The sequence below is a fragment of the Symphalangus syndactylus genome, chromosome 5 (genome assembly GCF_028878055.3).
Source record: "Symphalangus syndactylus isolate Jambi chromosome 5, NHGRI_mSymSyn1-v2.1_pri, whole genome shotgun sequence".
Classification (NCBI taxonomy): Eukaryota; Metazoa; Chordata; class Mammalia; order Primates; family Hylobatidae; genus Symphalangus; species Symphalangus syndactylus.
In genome coordinates, this window is record NC_072427.2 from 25,255,218 (window position 1) to 25,271,683 (window position 16,466).

General features: G+C 48.4%; 1 protein-coding gene across 7 annotated transcripts in view; it reads right to left on the minus strand.

Moving 5' to 3' along the window:
* ARNT2 (aryl hydrocarbon receptor nuclear translocator 2) overlaps positions 1-16,466 on the minus strand; it is a 200,999-nt gene that overhangs the window by 32,163 nt on the left and 152,370 nt on the right. For all 7 annotated transcript variants that reach the window (XM_055277476.2, XM_055277477.2, XM_063638637.1 and 4 more), the window contains exons 11-12: positions 16,180-16,254; positions 8,078-8,229 (exon numbers count right to left, since the gene is read on the minus strand). In XM_055277476.2, coding sequence (XP_055133451.1) covers positions 8,078-8,229; positions 16,180-16,254 — 227 coding nt within the window. The remainder of the gene's footprint in view (positions 1-8,077; positions 8,230-16,179; positions 16,255-16,466) is intronic.

Consider the following 16,466-nt stretch of genomic DNA (forward strand, 5'->3'; position numbering starts at 1 on the left):
AGAACATTCTGTTTCGAATTCAGCCCAGAAGAGTCATTCATTCAGTGAACTGTATGGAACTCTTTTGCCAGGCACCGGGGACAGACCGATGACTCAGAACCCACAAGATCCCTGCCCTCATGGAACTGACAGTCTCCAGGGAAAGGCAGGCGTGGGCAAGCAATTACAGTGTGTTGAGTTAAGATGACGCCTCAGGAAGAACAAGGTTCTATCCAAGGGTACAGTCTGCCTCCTAATGTCGGTGTGGGAGCCCAGATAAAAGGAAAAGGGTAAAACCAAAAGCATGTGATCTCCCACCAGGCAGTCTCAGCCCACACTTGTTAGACCAGCAAAGTGGGAGCACTAGAAATAATTTTCCAAACAAATTGATATTTCAGAAGTTGAAAAACAAATCAGTATAATCAATAGAAAAAAAAAAAGCATTACTTTCTATGCTTTCTTATTCTTACTTTATGGCTTTTGTTATGTTTTGCTTTGATTCACACCTTGGGGGCACCATCACCTTCCACTGAATGTAGGACTGATGGCCAGTACTTTGCCAACATTTTTACATCTCTGGAGTATCCTCATTTTAGAGATAAAGCAACTGAGATGTATGATGAAAGTGTAGATGTAAATGTCCAGGGTGTGAACTTTGGGTCCAGAGTAACATGGTTAGAATGTAAATGGTGCATCCAGGGTAACATGGCTAGAATGTAATTGATGTGTAAAGGGTGCATCCGGGTGACATGGCAAGAATATGGAACACATAGGACTCAAATCCAAGTCTGTCTGGCTGTAGACCTTGCAGTCTTTTTGCTCTGGCCTAGGCTGCTGCCCCAGCCCAAGAGAAATACCCATGGCTATAACAAGGACAATTATTCCACGTCTCCCATTCCAGTACATTGGGCATCTTGAGCCACAGGAAAGAGAAAAATCTGTTCCTTGGGACTTTCATGGGGTTGAAGCAGTGAACTTCCCACAATGGCAGCAATCCATGAACCATTCTCTACCCCTTTCCCAGAGCCCAACCTTCAACCCACAAACATTTTTCCAGGAAATGACAACCACTCCTACCTGCCGCTCAGCTGTGCCCAGCCCAGGCCCAGAATCTCAGAGACAGGACAGGACCACTGTGCACAGTTGTGTAGCTGTGCCCCGGGTGCCTGGCCAAGAGGCGAAGTGGGGCACAAACCCAGCCCTCTCCACTCACACACCTTAGTGCAGGTCTGTGTTTGGGGAGGGCCCATGTTTCTAATGTGGATAAAGACCGTGATAAGGGTTCTTGGTATTAGGCCGGGGGTTTGTTTTCAGTTCTGTTCCTCTTTGGGCTCCTAGACCAGAAAAAGCTCCTTTCACTGGGAAGCAGAAAAATCAGGTTGCAGGTATGGCTGGCAAATCCCCAGGACCCTAACCGCTCTGGATCTGTGGTCAGAATGTCAGCATCTCCATCCCACCACCTTTGGGTTTCTGCTTCCATAGCTGAGCATGTGTGGAAGAGAAAGTGCTGACCTGCAGGCTGCCCCATCCTGAGAAGAGCCCTGGGGAGTTTTCTCAGACATTTCACGGCAATGGTATAAAAATAAACCTCGGTGTGCTTGCAAATTCCAGAGAAGGAGAAAGCAGGGCTGCTCAGGAGAAAACTGACTGACAGCACATGCGAGGGAAGTGGGTTCCTACCGCAGCCAGGGCTGCCCTCCATAAGCCGGGCTACAACGGCTGAGGAGTAGAAAGTGAACGCATCAAGTGCGGCTTCCTGCCGGCGAGATGCAGGAGGCTGGGCAGATGCTGTCAATTTTTCCTGATGCTCCCTGGACAGGGGTTTTTACTCAGCCTGAGTAAGTGAGCAAGAAGCCATGAAGCGGGCATTCTGAGGTAGCTGGAATCATGTCCCTGGGAGTAACTGGAAGCACGCTGGGAGGCGTCTGGGGATGGAGGCTAATAATATCCACCCTGATTGAGCGTCATCTGCATGCCTATTGTGAAGGACTCGAAATGCCTGTTACAGAGTTTGGAATTGATTTGATTGGGGCAGGGAGCAGCATGGTCCAGTCATGCATGTGTGTGCACATGTGTGTGTGTATGCGTGCGCACACGTGTGTGTGTTAGAGCTCGCTTCCTGGGCCACGTGGACTGGCTCAGCAGGGGCCTGATGGAAGGCAGGGGAGATGGTCAGGAAGACCGATGATCACTTGTGAGACGGCAAAGGCCTCAACTGAGGCAGGGCCAAAGAGGCAGGGGAGGAGATGCGCTAGAGAGAATCCCAGGTGGAACCCGTAGGGCTCTGGTTCTGGGCCAGGTTGCCTGTTGAGGTGAATGAGAGGGAGGGATCCAGGATAGCTCCCAGATCTGGGGCTTGGTGACTGGGTGTTTCAGCCCCTTACTGCCTCTACGCTCTGCAGAGACCAGGAATGCAGCCTTCCTTTGACTTCATTTGTACTCACCCCTATGCTCCCTTGCTGCCTAGGACCAACCAGGTAGCCACTGCTAAGCATGACGAATGAGACGTGATGGTGAGTCTGCTCAAGAGAGACTCAGTCATGATTCTGGGCATACTGGGGTTTTAAAAACACAGGCACACACACACACACACGCGAGCACGACCAACAGGTGTGGTTATGACAACGTTGGAACAATGCTGTGACAGGAAATGGGACTTGGCCTGAACAGACGCAGAGATAACTTCAGATCACTTCCCTAAAAAGATGTCAGAAATGAAGAAAGCACAGCAGCTAGGTCATGCCCATGTAAAAACGCTGAAATGACTCAAGCTAACAAACAGCCCCAAAAGAGTGTTGGCCCCCAATGCCAAGGCACGTTTCAAAGTTGTGCTGTGTGACCAGCACGTTAAATCAGTCTGTGTTTTTCTGGACCTCATTCCATATTTGATGGAAAAGGAAAAAATGCAAGGATGATAAAGAAGTCTTCTTTGTAGTGGCTTTACAAAAATGCTCAACACTAAACACTCAATTTCTCCAGGAAGTTTCTTTTGGATGCTTTTGACTGAAAGCAACCGAGCTTGCAAATTGCCCACACTCCACCCTTGCCATCCCCTCCCCTCAGCACAGAGCATTTAAGGATCTTTTCATAACAAGTCTGCCTACTGCTGGCAAAGTTTCACCTCACAAATTCAAAAAAGAGCTGGCCAGTTCATATCCCTGGTTGTCACTGCCCTCTACTGTCCACAGTAAACTTTCCCAACCAGCTTCACCAATGCAGGACCTTTCAGTTCAGAGACACAGATTGAGGCTTCTGGTGTAACTGTGTCTTGAGGGGGCATCCTGATCCATGTAACCTCACAAGCTGCAAGAGCAGTTGTCTGGAGGAACTACATAGGCCACCCCCTGTACAAGACGGCTTTTCTGTTTTCTCAATGCTGCCTGACTTTCAGGAAAATAAAGCAAAACCTCAGCCAGGGGGTTGGTTTTCACAGGGGGATCTTTACTTTTCTTGCAAGCCCCATTGCAGTGCTACCTCCTGGAGATGCTTTCTCCGAGGCCCTGGGGGGAAGTATTTATTCTCTGCCCCCACTGCATTTTACCTATCCCTCCCGTCTGCCGCTTCTTACGTTCTCCATGTTATTGGAGCTCAATTCTTAGCCTGGAGTGGCTGGAGCAAGGGGCCATGACAGGAGGTATGAGCCTGGGACAAAGCTATGGCTTGAACAGATGCTAAGCAGATCCAGGCTGGCATTTAAAGCTATGGCTTGAACAGATGCTAAGCAGATCCAGGTTGGCGTTTTCCTCCTCCTCTCCCTTTGGGGCCCTCACCGCCCTGCACCTGGCTCCTTCAGGTCAGTGGGCACCCGGTTACCCTGTCTCAAGAGCTCCTGAAAGGCCCATGCTCAGCACCCTCCATAACTCATCTGTTGAACAAAGGAAGCACCATGGAATCCTGAGCCCTGCTTACCTTTACTCCCGTTTCTCAAGCTTCCCTATTTTCTTCAAGGCCGAGCCACACATGAGCCTGGCACAGAGGTGTTACCTCTCTGCTTCCTGAGTAAAGAAGAACCACCCTTTTCCCATGTTGGGAGAAGTGAGACAATAAAACATCCTTAATTTGGCCAAGCTAACTGAGTTTCACTAGATAAAATCAGAATAGAGAATAGGAAAACAGTATGATCTTTTTGCATACCTGCAACTATGACTTAGTACATTTGTTCCTGCTCTACTCACAACCAAGAAAGTCTTGACTAGAAGGCAAAGGTGAAAAAAAGAATCAGAGTATCAAGTCAGCCAAGGGTGAAGTTAACAAAGAGGGGCTGGTTGGACAGAGTTTGGGTAGAATGACCAGTGAGAACAGGTTATTTCATATGAGTAATCCGAGGCTGCTGGGAAAACAATTTCAATACCTTCAGGGCAAAAGCCAGGCTGTAAGGGGCTAAGAACAGATGAGTGGTGAAGAAGGAGGTTCCCACAGACACGTCTGGCAGGGCCAGGTGGGAGGGGAGCTTTGGTGGGTTGGCCAGACAGGGATTCTCCAAGATCAGGAAGTCAGGTGCCTATGTGAAGGCCCGAGAAGGAGCCAACAAGGAGGATGAGACAAGAAGGAAGGGTCACGGGAGTCCAGGGACATGCAGGGAGATGAAGAAGGTGCAGGGTTTGGCCCTGGAAGGAGGAGGCTTTGCCCCTGCTAGACGCCAGAAATGGAGGAGAGGAGGGCATTGAGATAGATACACTCACGAACAGAAAGAGAATCACCAGGAGGGTCCTGGTGTCTCTGTTTGTTGGAAGGCAAGGTGATCTGCCCAAAGTTAGAGGAAGAAGGCAGGCAGGGCATTTAGGAGACCAAACATAATCTAGGGCTGCAGACAAGAGCTGGCCCAAGAAACTGCCAAGTCGCGCAAAGGGTGGCAGGGTTGCTGCTGCTGGTGCTGTTGACAATCTCAGTGATAGTACTGCAGACCACATTTACCGAGGCCAACTCTGCCTGCTATCATAGTAGAGTGCTTCATATGCAGTAGCTCCATGCAGAATCTGCAGAAAAATTCTATGATTCTGGGCCAGTAGGTTCTATCATTCTCCCCATTTTACAGATGAAGCAACCAAGGCTTAGAAAGAGTAGATGACTTGCCCAGTTGGGAGCTGGGGTTGGAATCCAGGTCATCATCTAATTAAACTAAAGAGCTTCTGCACAGAAAAAACAAACACAACAACAACAAAACTATCAATAGAGTAAACAGACAATCTACAGAATGGGAGAAAATATTTGCCAACTATGCATTTGACAAAGAAATAATATCCAGAATCCACAAGGAATTTAAACAAATCAATGAGAAAAAAACAAACCCCATTAAAAAGTGGGCAAAGGACATGAACAAGATACTTCTCAAAAGAAGACACAGAAGCAGCCAACAAACAAATGAAAAACATGCTCATCATCGCTAATCACCAGAGAAATGCAAATCAAAACCACAGTGAGATACCATCTCACACCAGTTAGAATGGCTATTACTAAAAAGTAAAAAAAAAAACCAAAAAACAGATGCTGGCGAGGTTGCAGAGAAAAGCGAACACTCACACTGATGATGGGAATGTAAATTAGTTCAGCCACTGTGGAAAGCAGTTTGGAGATTTCTCAAGGAACTAAAAACAGAATTACCAGTCAACCCAGCAATCCCATTACTGCATTCCTGGTTATATACTCAATGGAAAACAAATTGTTCTACCAAAAAGACACTTGGACTTGCAGGTTCATTGCAACACTATTCCTAATAGCAAAGACAAGGAATAAATCCAGGTGCCCATCAACGGTGGGCTGAATAAAGAAAACGTGGGCTGGGCACGGTGGCTCACACCTGTAATCCCAGCACTTTGGGAGGCCAAAGCAGGCAGATTGCCTGAGTCCAGGAGTTTGACACCAACCTAGGCAACATGGCAAAACCCCGTCTCTGCTAAAAATACAAAAAATCAGCCAGGCGTGGTGGTGCATGCCTGTAGTCCCAGCTGCTTGGGAGGTTGAGGTAGGAGAATCACCTGAGCTCAGGAAGTCGAGGCTTCAATGAGCCCAGATAGTGCCACTGCACTCCAGCCTAGGTGACGGAGTGAGATTCTGTCTCAATAAAAAAAAAAAAAGGAGAAGCAGCAGAAAATGTGGTACATAAATGACACAAAATATGCAGCCATTAAAAAGAACAAAACCACGTCCTTTGCAGCAACATGGATGCAGCTGGAATCCATTCCCCTAAGTGAATGAATGCAGAATCAAAAAACCAAATACCGCGTGTTCTCACCTGTAAGTGGGAACTAAACATCGGGTACTCACAGACATAAAGATGGGAACAATGGACATCGGGAGGACTACTAGAGAGGGAGGGTGGGAGGGAGGGAAGAGTTGAAAAATCACCTGTTGGGAACTATGTTCACCCTTTGGGTGACGGATTCAACTGAAGTCCAAGCCTCAGCATCATGTAATATATCCATGTAACAAACCTGCATATGTACCCCCTGAATCTAAAATTAAAAAAATATCCAGGTCACTGGCCCTCTGAGGGGTCTCTCATGGGCTTGTCTGTCCAGCTCTGTGACTTCTGGCCCAGGAGCAGGGCAGAGGCTGAGGACTCAGAGGGTGGTGTTGCCTAGAAAGAAGGTTACTTTGTGGGGCCCAGATGGGAACTCCCAAATCCAAGGGGCTCAGAGACGGCAACAGAGGGCAGAGCCAGGCAAGTTCTGAGAGTGCAAGTAGGCTGTGGTGACCGCCTAGAGGCTTCAGAATCCCAGGGAGGCTACTGAGAAGGGATGTCAGCAGATGAGGAAGAAGAGGTGGTAGGGTTGGAAACAGGTCCGCCACTGAGTGCTGAACTGGAGAAAATGATGGATGCTGGTGCCACTGACTATGATGGCGAGACATGGGGACAGTTCTCCGGATGCCAGCCTCATCTCACACCCTTGCATGCTACAGTCCTGCCGACACACTGGCCATGGCTTCCACATGCTTGCATTTGCTTGGACATCCTTTTGTCCAAATGTCTTTGTGTTGGTTCCTTGGCCTTGTATTTCCTTGAGATTTAATGCAGAGGACGCATGACCTGTTCAAGGTCATGCTCACTGTGCTGGAAGGTGAACCAAGTGTCTGGCCTGTAGCTTGACTTCATTTAATCTTTACAGCAACCTTATGAGGGAGGTGAAGAGAGGAAGTGACTTGTTCAAGGACGCACAGCCAGGAAGTGGTGTGAGGTCTGCTAACATGCATGGAACACAGGAGTGGTGATTCCAGCAGAGATCTTGGGATCCTCGGGCTCTGGGCAGGGAGGAATGCTTCCACGGCTGGGCAGCAGGGAAATCATGTGTCCTTGAGGTGCCTACACCTTCCCTGATCACAGGGACCAAGTCCCCATTCTAATCTATGGTCACATTTTGATCTCTCAGTCAGCAAACCTGACTGCCATGGCCCAGAGATTTACCAGCCCTGATCTGGGGTCTGCACATGCCTGTGGAGGGGAGAACTCCTGCTCGCTGTGTTTTGTGCCGGGGGTGTAATCACACCCAGGCCTAGCCCCACCAGTCATTTATATCCCTTTTTCCATTTGTGCCTCGACCATGAGAACCACACCCGAATGCTACCTTCTGCACATATGCGTGCATATTTCCGTGTCTGGTTTGCTGTGTGTGCATACGATGTATACATCTATCCCATGTATAGATGTATCCATGGGCCACCTGTCCCATTCCCTAGAGCTGCCAAGAGGCTCAGCCTCACTTCCTCCACCCCCAGCTTCAGTAGGACCAGAAACCAGGCACAAGCAGCTGCTGCAACAGGGAGCAACAGGGGGGGCCCAGCAGAGCTCCAGTTGGCTGGGGTCCATGCTCAGGGGGAAGAAAAGAGGAACAGAAACTGGAGCACCTTGCACCGAAGGGAAGGGAGTGTCAATGATTATCACTCATTCTTTTGTTTCTCACAAATCAGGAGGGAAATGAGAAGGAGGAACATGGGAGGGAGACAGTGATGGGGACCTACAGTCTCCTCTATTCTTAATCTTGCAGGGATTTCCAGCTGCAGGGAGAGCCAGCAGGGAGAAAGAACTCCAAATAAAATTGCCAGCTCTGGAACCAAGCAAGCACATGTGGATTCCAGGACAGGGAAATGGCAGTGTACGTACTTGACATTGGTATTGGTGCAGATGATGTACTCAATCTCATCAGAATAGGGATTCTGGAATGTGAAGCTGCTGGTGCGGATCAACATCCACTCCCGGTTCTTGGTGCGAAATCGATACATGACCGACAGGACTTGGCCTTTCAGCTTAACCACCTGAGAAAACATTTGGAGAAGGAAGTCAGCAGGAGGAAGGATGGTGCCAAACGGGAGGAGGGAGAGGCTGCAGGCAGTGGGGTTGTGGCGGGGGCCAGCAGGACCTCAGAATAGGGGTATTGTGGCTAAAAGACAGTAAGAGAGGGAGAGCAGTTTTGCAATGGGAACTCCTCCACCTACCTTCTGGTGAAATGGGGTGCTGCATTTGGGTCATTCTGTAACCACGGTATGAGAAAGCAACCATTCAATGCCTGCTTTATAGCAGGACTTTTAATTTAGCTTTTACAAACGAGATCATGAAAACTCTGCAAGCCAGAGCGTTTTTCTTTTTGCCTCGGTTGCTAGGGTACTCTGGGTTTGGTGCTCTCCACTCACCCCCAAGTTATCTCACTCAGGTATGTAGCTACATTGTATTCATGGATTTATTTCTTGCTACCACAACATACAAGATGCTTAACCCTGCTTAACGTTGTAAAATGGAGTCAACAGACTCTCTGATAGAAGACATAATGAAATGATCACTTTCTATGGATTATTTATTTATTTATAAGTTTCTATGTATGATACTTTGATGTTGTAATATGATTTCAAATGTATTGCTTCAGAAATAGCCTCACAAGAGTTTGGTAAGATGAGTTTTATTATTTACAGCTGATAATACTGAGACTCAGAGAAATTGAATAAGTCATCCAAGATAAGACAACTTTGGTGGAAAAGCTGGGACAGGAAGCAAGATCTTACTTCCAAATCACAAGATTGTCCCTCTGGCTACGCATATCTCCCCTTTGTTCTATTGAAAATATGCTCCAGCCTGGCCAACATGGCAAAACCCCGTCTCTACTAAAAATACGAAAACTAGCCAGGCCCCATGCCTATAATCCCAGTTACTTGGGAGGCTGAGGCATGAGAATCACTTGAATACAGGAGGCAGAGGTTACAGTGAGTAGACATCATGCCACTGCACTCCAGCCTGGGTGATGGAGTGAGACTCTGTCTCAAAAAAAAAAAAAAAAAAAAAAAAAAAAGGAAGAAGAATAAATAAAATATATAGCAGTGCCCCCTTATCCAAGGGGGCTACAATCCAAAACCCCCAGTGGATGCCTGGAATTGTGAATAGTACCAAACCCTATAGATGCTATGCTGTTTCCTATATATACATACCTATGATAAAGTTTATAAATTAGAAACAGTAAGAGGTTAACAGCAACTCATAATGAAATAGAACAATTGTACCAATATGCCAGCATCATTATTCTTGCACTTTGGGGCTATTATTAAGTAAATAAGGGCTACTTGAATGCAAGTCTTACGATACTGTTGATCTCATAACTGAGATGGCTAAGAGACTACTGGGCAGGTAGCGAACATAGTGTGGATACACTGGCCAAAGGAAGGATTGACGTCCCAGGCTGGACAGAGTGGGAAGGCACAAGATTTCATCATGCTACTCTGAACAGCACACAATTTAAAACTGATGAGTTATTTCTGGAATTTTCCATTTAATATTTTTGGACTGTGGTTGACTGCTGGTAACTGAAATTGTCAAAAGCAACATGGCAGATAAGGGGGACTGCTGTATACATCGTATGCACACACAGCAAACCAGACAAGGAAATATGCACGCGTATGTGCAGAAGGTAGCATTCGGGTGTGGTTCTCATGGTCGAGGCACAAATGGAAAAAGGGATATAAATGACTGGTGGGGCTAGGCCTGGGTGTGATTACACCCCCGGCACAAAACACAGCGAGCAGGAGTTCTCCCCTCCACAGGCATGTGCAGACCCCAGATCAGGGCTGGTAAATCTCTGGGCCATGGCAGTCAGGTTTGCTGACTGAGAGATCAAAATGTGACCATAGATTAGAATGGGGACTTGATCCCTGTGATCAGGGAAGGTCTGACTCACCCATTCCTCACACCCGCCACACTTGTGGTCTATTCTTCGGTGGTGTCTGTCGTCTTGGCCAGACTACACGCAGCATGGGGACAGGGACATCTTGGTCACCTGTGAATATCCCATCTCTATCCTCAAGCCCTGCAAGGAGCAGGCTCTCAGAGCACACTTCTCGCAGGGACTCAATGGTGTGCTGGCCCATGGCTGGGGCTGGCCATCCCCCCTCTGCACTGTCCCTGGGGGAAGCCAGACAAGATCTGAGCCTGCGGATGTCAGATAAGGCTCCCTGGTGGGAAATCCCTGAGTGATAAATAAACCAAACCAAGAGCTCTGGGAGGGTGGGAGGCTGTCCCTGACACCACAGGGGAGGAGGCTGAGCTGTGGAGTAAGGAAGGCTGGGCACGTCTGCGGCCCCAACAGTAACCTGGCTGTTTCCCCGCGGGGTTGGAGGTCAAGGCCATGTGCCTCTCAGGTCAGCATCCAAGGGGGACTTCTCTGTGTCTGCACCAAAAACAGGGGACATAGGGAGTCACTGTGCACGTTTTGAAACCCACATCTTCTGCACTCTGAGGAAGCACAGGAAGGGCAGTCCTTTTTGTTTGTTTGTTTCTTCTAACTAGAATGCCCGAGATAGTGTGAAATTTGTTAGCTCCATGCAACTAGCACACAGAAGGCACCACCTTAGGAGTTGGGGAAGGGGAAGCTCAGCCTTAGGAGCTGTGGAAAGAGAACAGAACAAGGGAGTGGGCAGTTCTGCACCCTCCTGGGTCCAAGTTATAGACTAAGCACCTTAGACATGTTAGCTCAAGCAGTCCTCATAACAGCATTTTGTGAACCTGGAAACTGAGCCTCAAAGGAGTTGAATACCTTGCCTAAAGCCTTATGACCTTAAGCCTAGATCTACCTGGCCCCAAAGCCCTTTCCATAAATCCCTACTGCCAATGCACACTCTCTCCCCAAAGAGCCTCTCAGCCAGCAGGGGAAGGATCACTGTGTGGATAATTGTAACCCAGAGAGAGTATGCTCAATGCCACTACAGAAACACAAGATGAAATGCCATGCAGTTACCAGGAGGGTGAGGAGAGATGACCTGCAGTCAGGATCTGAAGACAGCTCCTGGAGGGAAATGGGGTTTGGAACACAGTTGGAAGGTGGGTAAAGTGTTGGCAAGTGAAGATGTGTGGGGAGAGCTCTCCTGGCAGAAGGCACAGCAATGGGCAAATGTTGGGAGGCTGGGAAACCTGAGTTGTGATGGGGGATTGGCTATGCATGGTGCAGGTGGCATGGTCCAGGCCCTCAGACCAGGGTGATGCACATGGTTGTGCTTAACCCAGGTGCAATGCAGTAGATGACCAAGGCCAAGCATAAAACCTGGCTTAGCCTGGCTCTTCATGAAAACAGCCCCCTTCATCATCTTCATCATCATGGAAGGTGCCTGAGCGGAAAGGAGACGGAGGAGATGGGAGCCTGCTTTCACTTTCACAGAGTTCAGCTCTTTTTGACTTATAGGTAAACTGTGCCCGGAGAGGGAATCCAATAGCAGAGGCAAGTTTCCCGGTTCCTGGCTGGCTCCCTGTCACCGCCTCAAACTCAAATTCCTCACAAACAATCAAGTTCTAAGGGCCTCCTGTCCGGGCTATTCAAGTGCTTTTGTTTAAATCCAGAGTTCAAGAGCTGGCTCTTGGCTGACATAGCCACCTCCCTCCTTCTGCAAGAAGAAGCCACTTCCCTTTATCAACATTTGACCCTCACCTCGGCTGTCAGTGGCCAGAGACCAAAGAACACAAGCATGGGGCCGAGGTGCGGTGTGCTCCAGGATGTCCCTGTGGCTGCTTGGCTGCTGCCCACTGTGCCCTGTGGCCGGGGCTGGGGCTGGGGCTGGGGCTGCTGGCATTGCTGTCTCGGCCTCCCCTCCCGCTGGAGGAATGTGGTGGCTGCCCACAGAGTGAGTTACTTAAGCTGGATATCAGGGTGGGATCAGATGTTAAATTCCTTCTTTGTCTTTTCAAAACCAACCGGGTTCTGACAGCGTCAGCAGTCTGAAGCCTTGGATGTGCTGTTGGATGGAGAGGCCTGTGTGTGGGGTGTGGTGTTGTGATTGAATGCATTGCGGGGAGGCAGGCCTGGGCTCTGTGACCTGGGGCAGGCAACTGCACCTCCCAGTGTCTACTGTGAAAAAAATGGGGAAGACAACACTTACTGTGTAGGTTTGAGGATTACATAAGATAATGAAATGGGTCTGGCCAGCTACTGGGCACAGAATGGAGGCCCCCATCACTGTTAAAGCTCCATTTCCATTAACCCAGAAAAATGAAGCCCACCCAGCCCAAACCTGACTTCTAAATGATACAAAGTTTATCATAATTTCCACATAGTTAGCAAACATATGGCACAAAAAGGCGTCCCCTTACAATGCTTAACCATTCCAATTTCACATTTTTTCCAAAATGAAAGTCAATTGCTATGGGTTTTGATCCATTTAGATTGCTTTGTTGAGAGCCACCCTTGTACAGACAGGGCTCTACACTCAGTGGTGAAGATGAGGATCAAATGCACGGATGAAGGCCGGGCATGGTAGCTCATGGTAGCTCATGCCTGTAATCTTAGCACTTTGGGAGGCCGAGGCAGGCGGAACACTTGGGGTCAGGAGTTTGAGACCAGCCTGGCCAACATGGTGAAACCCTGTCTCCACTAAAAATACAAAAATTAGCCAGGCGTGATGGCACATGCTTGTAATCCCAGCTACTCAGGAGGCTGAGGCATGAGAATCACTTGAACCTGGAAGGTGGAGGTTGCAGTGAGCCGAGATAGTACCACTGCACTCCAGCCTGGGCAATAGAGTAAGACCCTGTCTCAAAAAAAAAAAAAAAAAAAAGCACAGACGTAATGAAGTCTGCCCACAGGGAGGTCAGGTTCTAGTAAGGAAGACAGAAAAACAACCCCCCAAACAAGCCAATGGACAAACAAATAAAACTGAAATAGTTGCTGTGAAGGAAAACAAGGGATTTAGAAGGAGGCTGGGGTGACTTTCTTAGCTAAGGTGACCACTGAGGGCATCCCTGAGACAACATGAGTGGAAAGCTGAAGGATAAGATGTCAGTAATGTGAAGAGTGAAGAAAAGGCATTCCCTCAGGGGAACAGCATGTGCAAAGGCCCTGAGGTTGGGAAAAGCATGTTCAAGGAACCAAAAGAAGGCCAGAGTGATTCAAGAGTAGTGTCCACATGAGGATGAGATGGGGCCAGGTATACAGATAGCATGAAGCTATGATAAGGAGCTTGGATTTGATTCTAAGTGCCCTGTTGGCAGGTTTTAAGTAAAGACGTGGCAAAATCTAATTTATGTCTTCAGAATGGCTTGGAGTAGAGTAAGAGTAAAAGCAGAGAGACCAGCAAGGAAATGACTGCAATGGTCAGAATGGGAGATGGGGTGACCTGGTTCGGGGGGTAGGAAAGAAGAAAGAGAGGAGGGGCTGAATGTGTGGAGTGGGATTGAGGGAAGAGCTAAGCATGTTTCTTGGTTTCTGGCCTGGGCAAACAGGTGGATGGTGATGAGAGGAGGACTGTGGGCTGGGAAAGGATTCAGGCATTCTGCATTTGAGGGCTGTGGGGCATTCATGTGGCAGTGTGGAAGAGCAGTCAGTTGTTACATAGGTAAACTCCTGTCCCAGGGGTTTGTTGTGCAGATTATTTCATCACCCAGGTGTTAAGCCCAGTACCCAATAGTTATATTTTCTGCTCCTCTCCCTCCTCCCACTGTCCACCCTCAAGTAGACCCTAGTGGGCTACTACCCCAGTGGTGTATAAGCAAGCATGGAGCAGGAAGGACAGTCTGGGCTGGAGTCATCCCATGGGTAGGATTATCCAGGGAGACATCACAGGGAGGAGAGAAGGCAGCCAAGGGGAGATCCCTGGGGCAGCATCCATCATGGCTTGTAGAAGAAGGCAGAAGAGGAGAAACCAGCAGAGGAGGCCAGACGTGGGAAGAAAGCCAGGAGTGGCTGATGTTCTGAAAGGAACAAGCAGAGTGTGCAAGGAGGAGCGGGGGTTAAGAGTTCTATCCACATACGTGGCATAAATTTGGAGTCCTTTGTCAATTTGTGCAAACATAGCAATGCCTTCAACAGGAAGGCTCTGCGGTCAGAGAGGCCCACTCTTAGATACTTGTAAGGCAGAATGTCAGGCACATGTTTTCTCAGAGGCATGACAAACTATTATTCCCTCTTGAAAATAACTCAAGGGCCTCTGTCCTTGAATAGAACGCTGCCCGCTCTATTCTTTCCTAAGGCTGAAGCAAGATGTGGGAACCCTGTGGTGAGAGGAGGTGTGTTCTCTCTCTCACCTCAGCTGAACCTGGGCTCAGGAAGCTGCGACTCCTCCATGTGAATCCTGGTTCTCTCATTCATCACCTGTGTGGTGGGAAGGTGCTTTTAGGTCACCAAGCCTCACTACACTCACCTGTAACATGAAGACGATGATGCCTACCTTCTCCAACTACTGTGCAGATTTAACAGTGCATGGGACAAGCCTTCCCATATATTTGGCACACAGTAGGTGCTCAGTACACAGCAGCTAACAGTCACGATGTGCATGACACTGTTACTAGGGTGGCCACCCTCTTGGGCTCCCGGGTCATCCTAAATCCCTCTCTCTCCTCACCATGTCTATCCAAAGCATCAGCACTCGTCAAACAACTGTCTCCTCAAGTTGCCCCCTATTTTAAATTCTTACTGCTACTGCCCACATCACCTCTTACTTGGACAATTTTAAAAGCCTCTTGTCTTTGTTTCCAGTTATTTCCCCCATCTATCTCTTCTGCATACCTGGGCTACTAAAGTGGTTTTTCAAAACACTGCTCTGCCTAAAATCCTCAAAGTCATCCTCGCTTACCTTTATTTTTATTTATTTTTTTATTTATTTGAGACAGTCTTGCTTGTTGCCCAGGCTGGAGTTCAATGGCACGATCTTGGCTCACTGTAATCTCTGCCTCCCAGGTTCAAGCGATTCTCTTGCCTCAGCCTCCAGAGTAGCTGGGATTACAGGTGCCCGCCCCCACACCCGGTTAATTTTTGTATTTTTAGTAGAGACAGGGTTTCACCATGTTGGCCAGGCTGGTCTTGAACTCCTGACCTCATGATCTGCCCACCTTGGCCTCCCAAAGTGCTGGGATTACAGGCGTGAGCCACAACGCCCGGCATCTTACCTTTTTATTGATTGATTGAGTGAGTGAGTGAGTGAGATAGAGTCTCACTCTGTCGCCCAGACTGAAGTGCAGTGGTGCAATCTTCGCTCACTGCAACCTCTACCTCCCAGGTTCAAGCTATTCCCCTGCCTGAGCTTCCCAAGTAGCTGGGACTACAGGTGCGTGCCACCATGCCTGGCTAATTTTTGTATTTTTAGTAGAGGTTTTGCCACATTGGCCAGGCTGGTCTCAAACTCCTGGCCTCAAGTGATCTGCCCACCTTGGCCTCCCAAAGTGCTGAAATTACAGGCATGAGCCACCACACCTGGCCCTCACTTACCTTTAAATGACTGAGGAGAGAATCTATGTTCTTCAGCATGGGTTAAGAGGCCTTTCATAACTTGGCTGTACCAGGTTCATTTATCACCACTGCCCACCTCCTCCAAGTCAGCCAGTGTCACTCCAGCCACTAGGAACTGCTTAGGATTCTCCCTTTTGCACCTCTAGGGCTGCCCCTTCAGTCTAGAATGTTCACTCATTTATTCTATGCTCATCCTTTAAGATCCATCCCAGTTGTTCTCTCCCCGGGAACAATTCCTGCCTCTTCCCCATGCAGTTAACCTCTCCAGCCTCTGTGCTCTCCAATCTTTTTCTTCATGACCCTTTAGAGTTCTTCTCCTATTACATAGTACTTATTTACTGATGTGTGTCTGTCTTCCCTACTAGACTGCGAGTGACTTCCTAGCAGGGGCCCTGAGTGAGGCCATAGGTAGGACCTTGCAGCCTGCCTGGCACGTAGTAGGACTAATGTCCTGCCAGCCACATCCACAGGTGCCCAGACTCTGCATCAGCTTTAAGTGGGCACTAGCAGTATGTACCTGCTGGAAGCTCTCACGCAGATGGCTCTGATCCTCAGGGTGGCAGAATTCCAAAATGTCCTTTCCCAGAAGATCCTAAATAAAAGAGACAAGCTTTAATAATCCCAGATCCATTTGTAATTATTTATATATTCACTGTGAGACAACAGTGTTCATTTCCATCTCCTTTAACTCATCTCCTTTAGCCTGTCCCATCGCAGATTTTTTTAAAAAGTGAATGCAAAATTTCCCTGGGAGCCATCAGAGAACTGGCTTCTTGGTATTCATTCTAAGTTCTTTTGGCATGC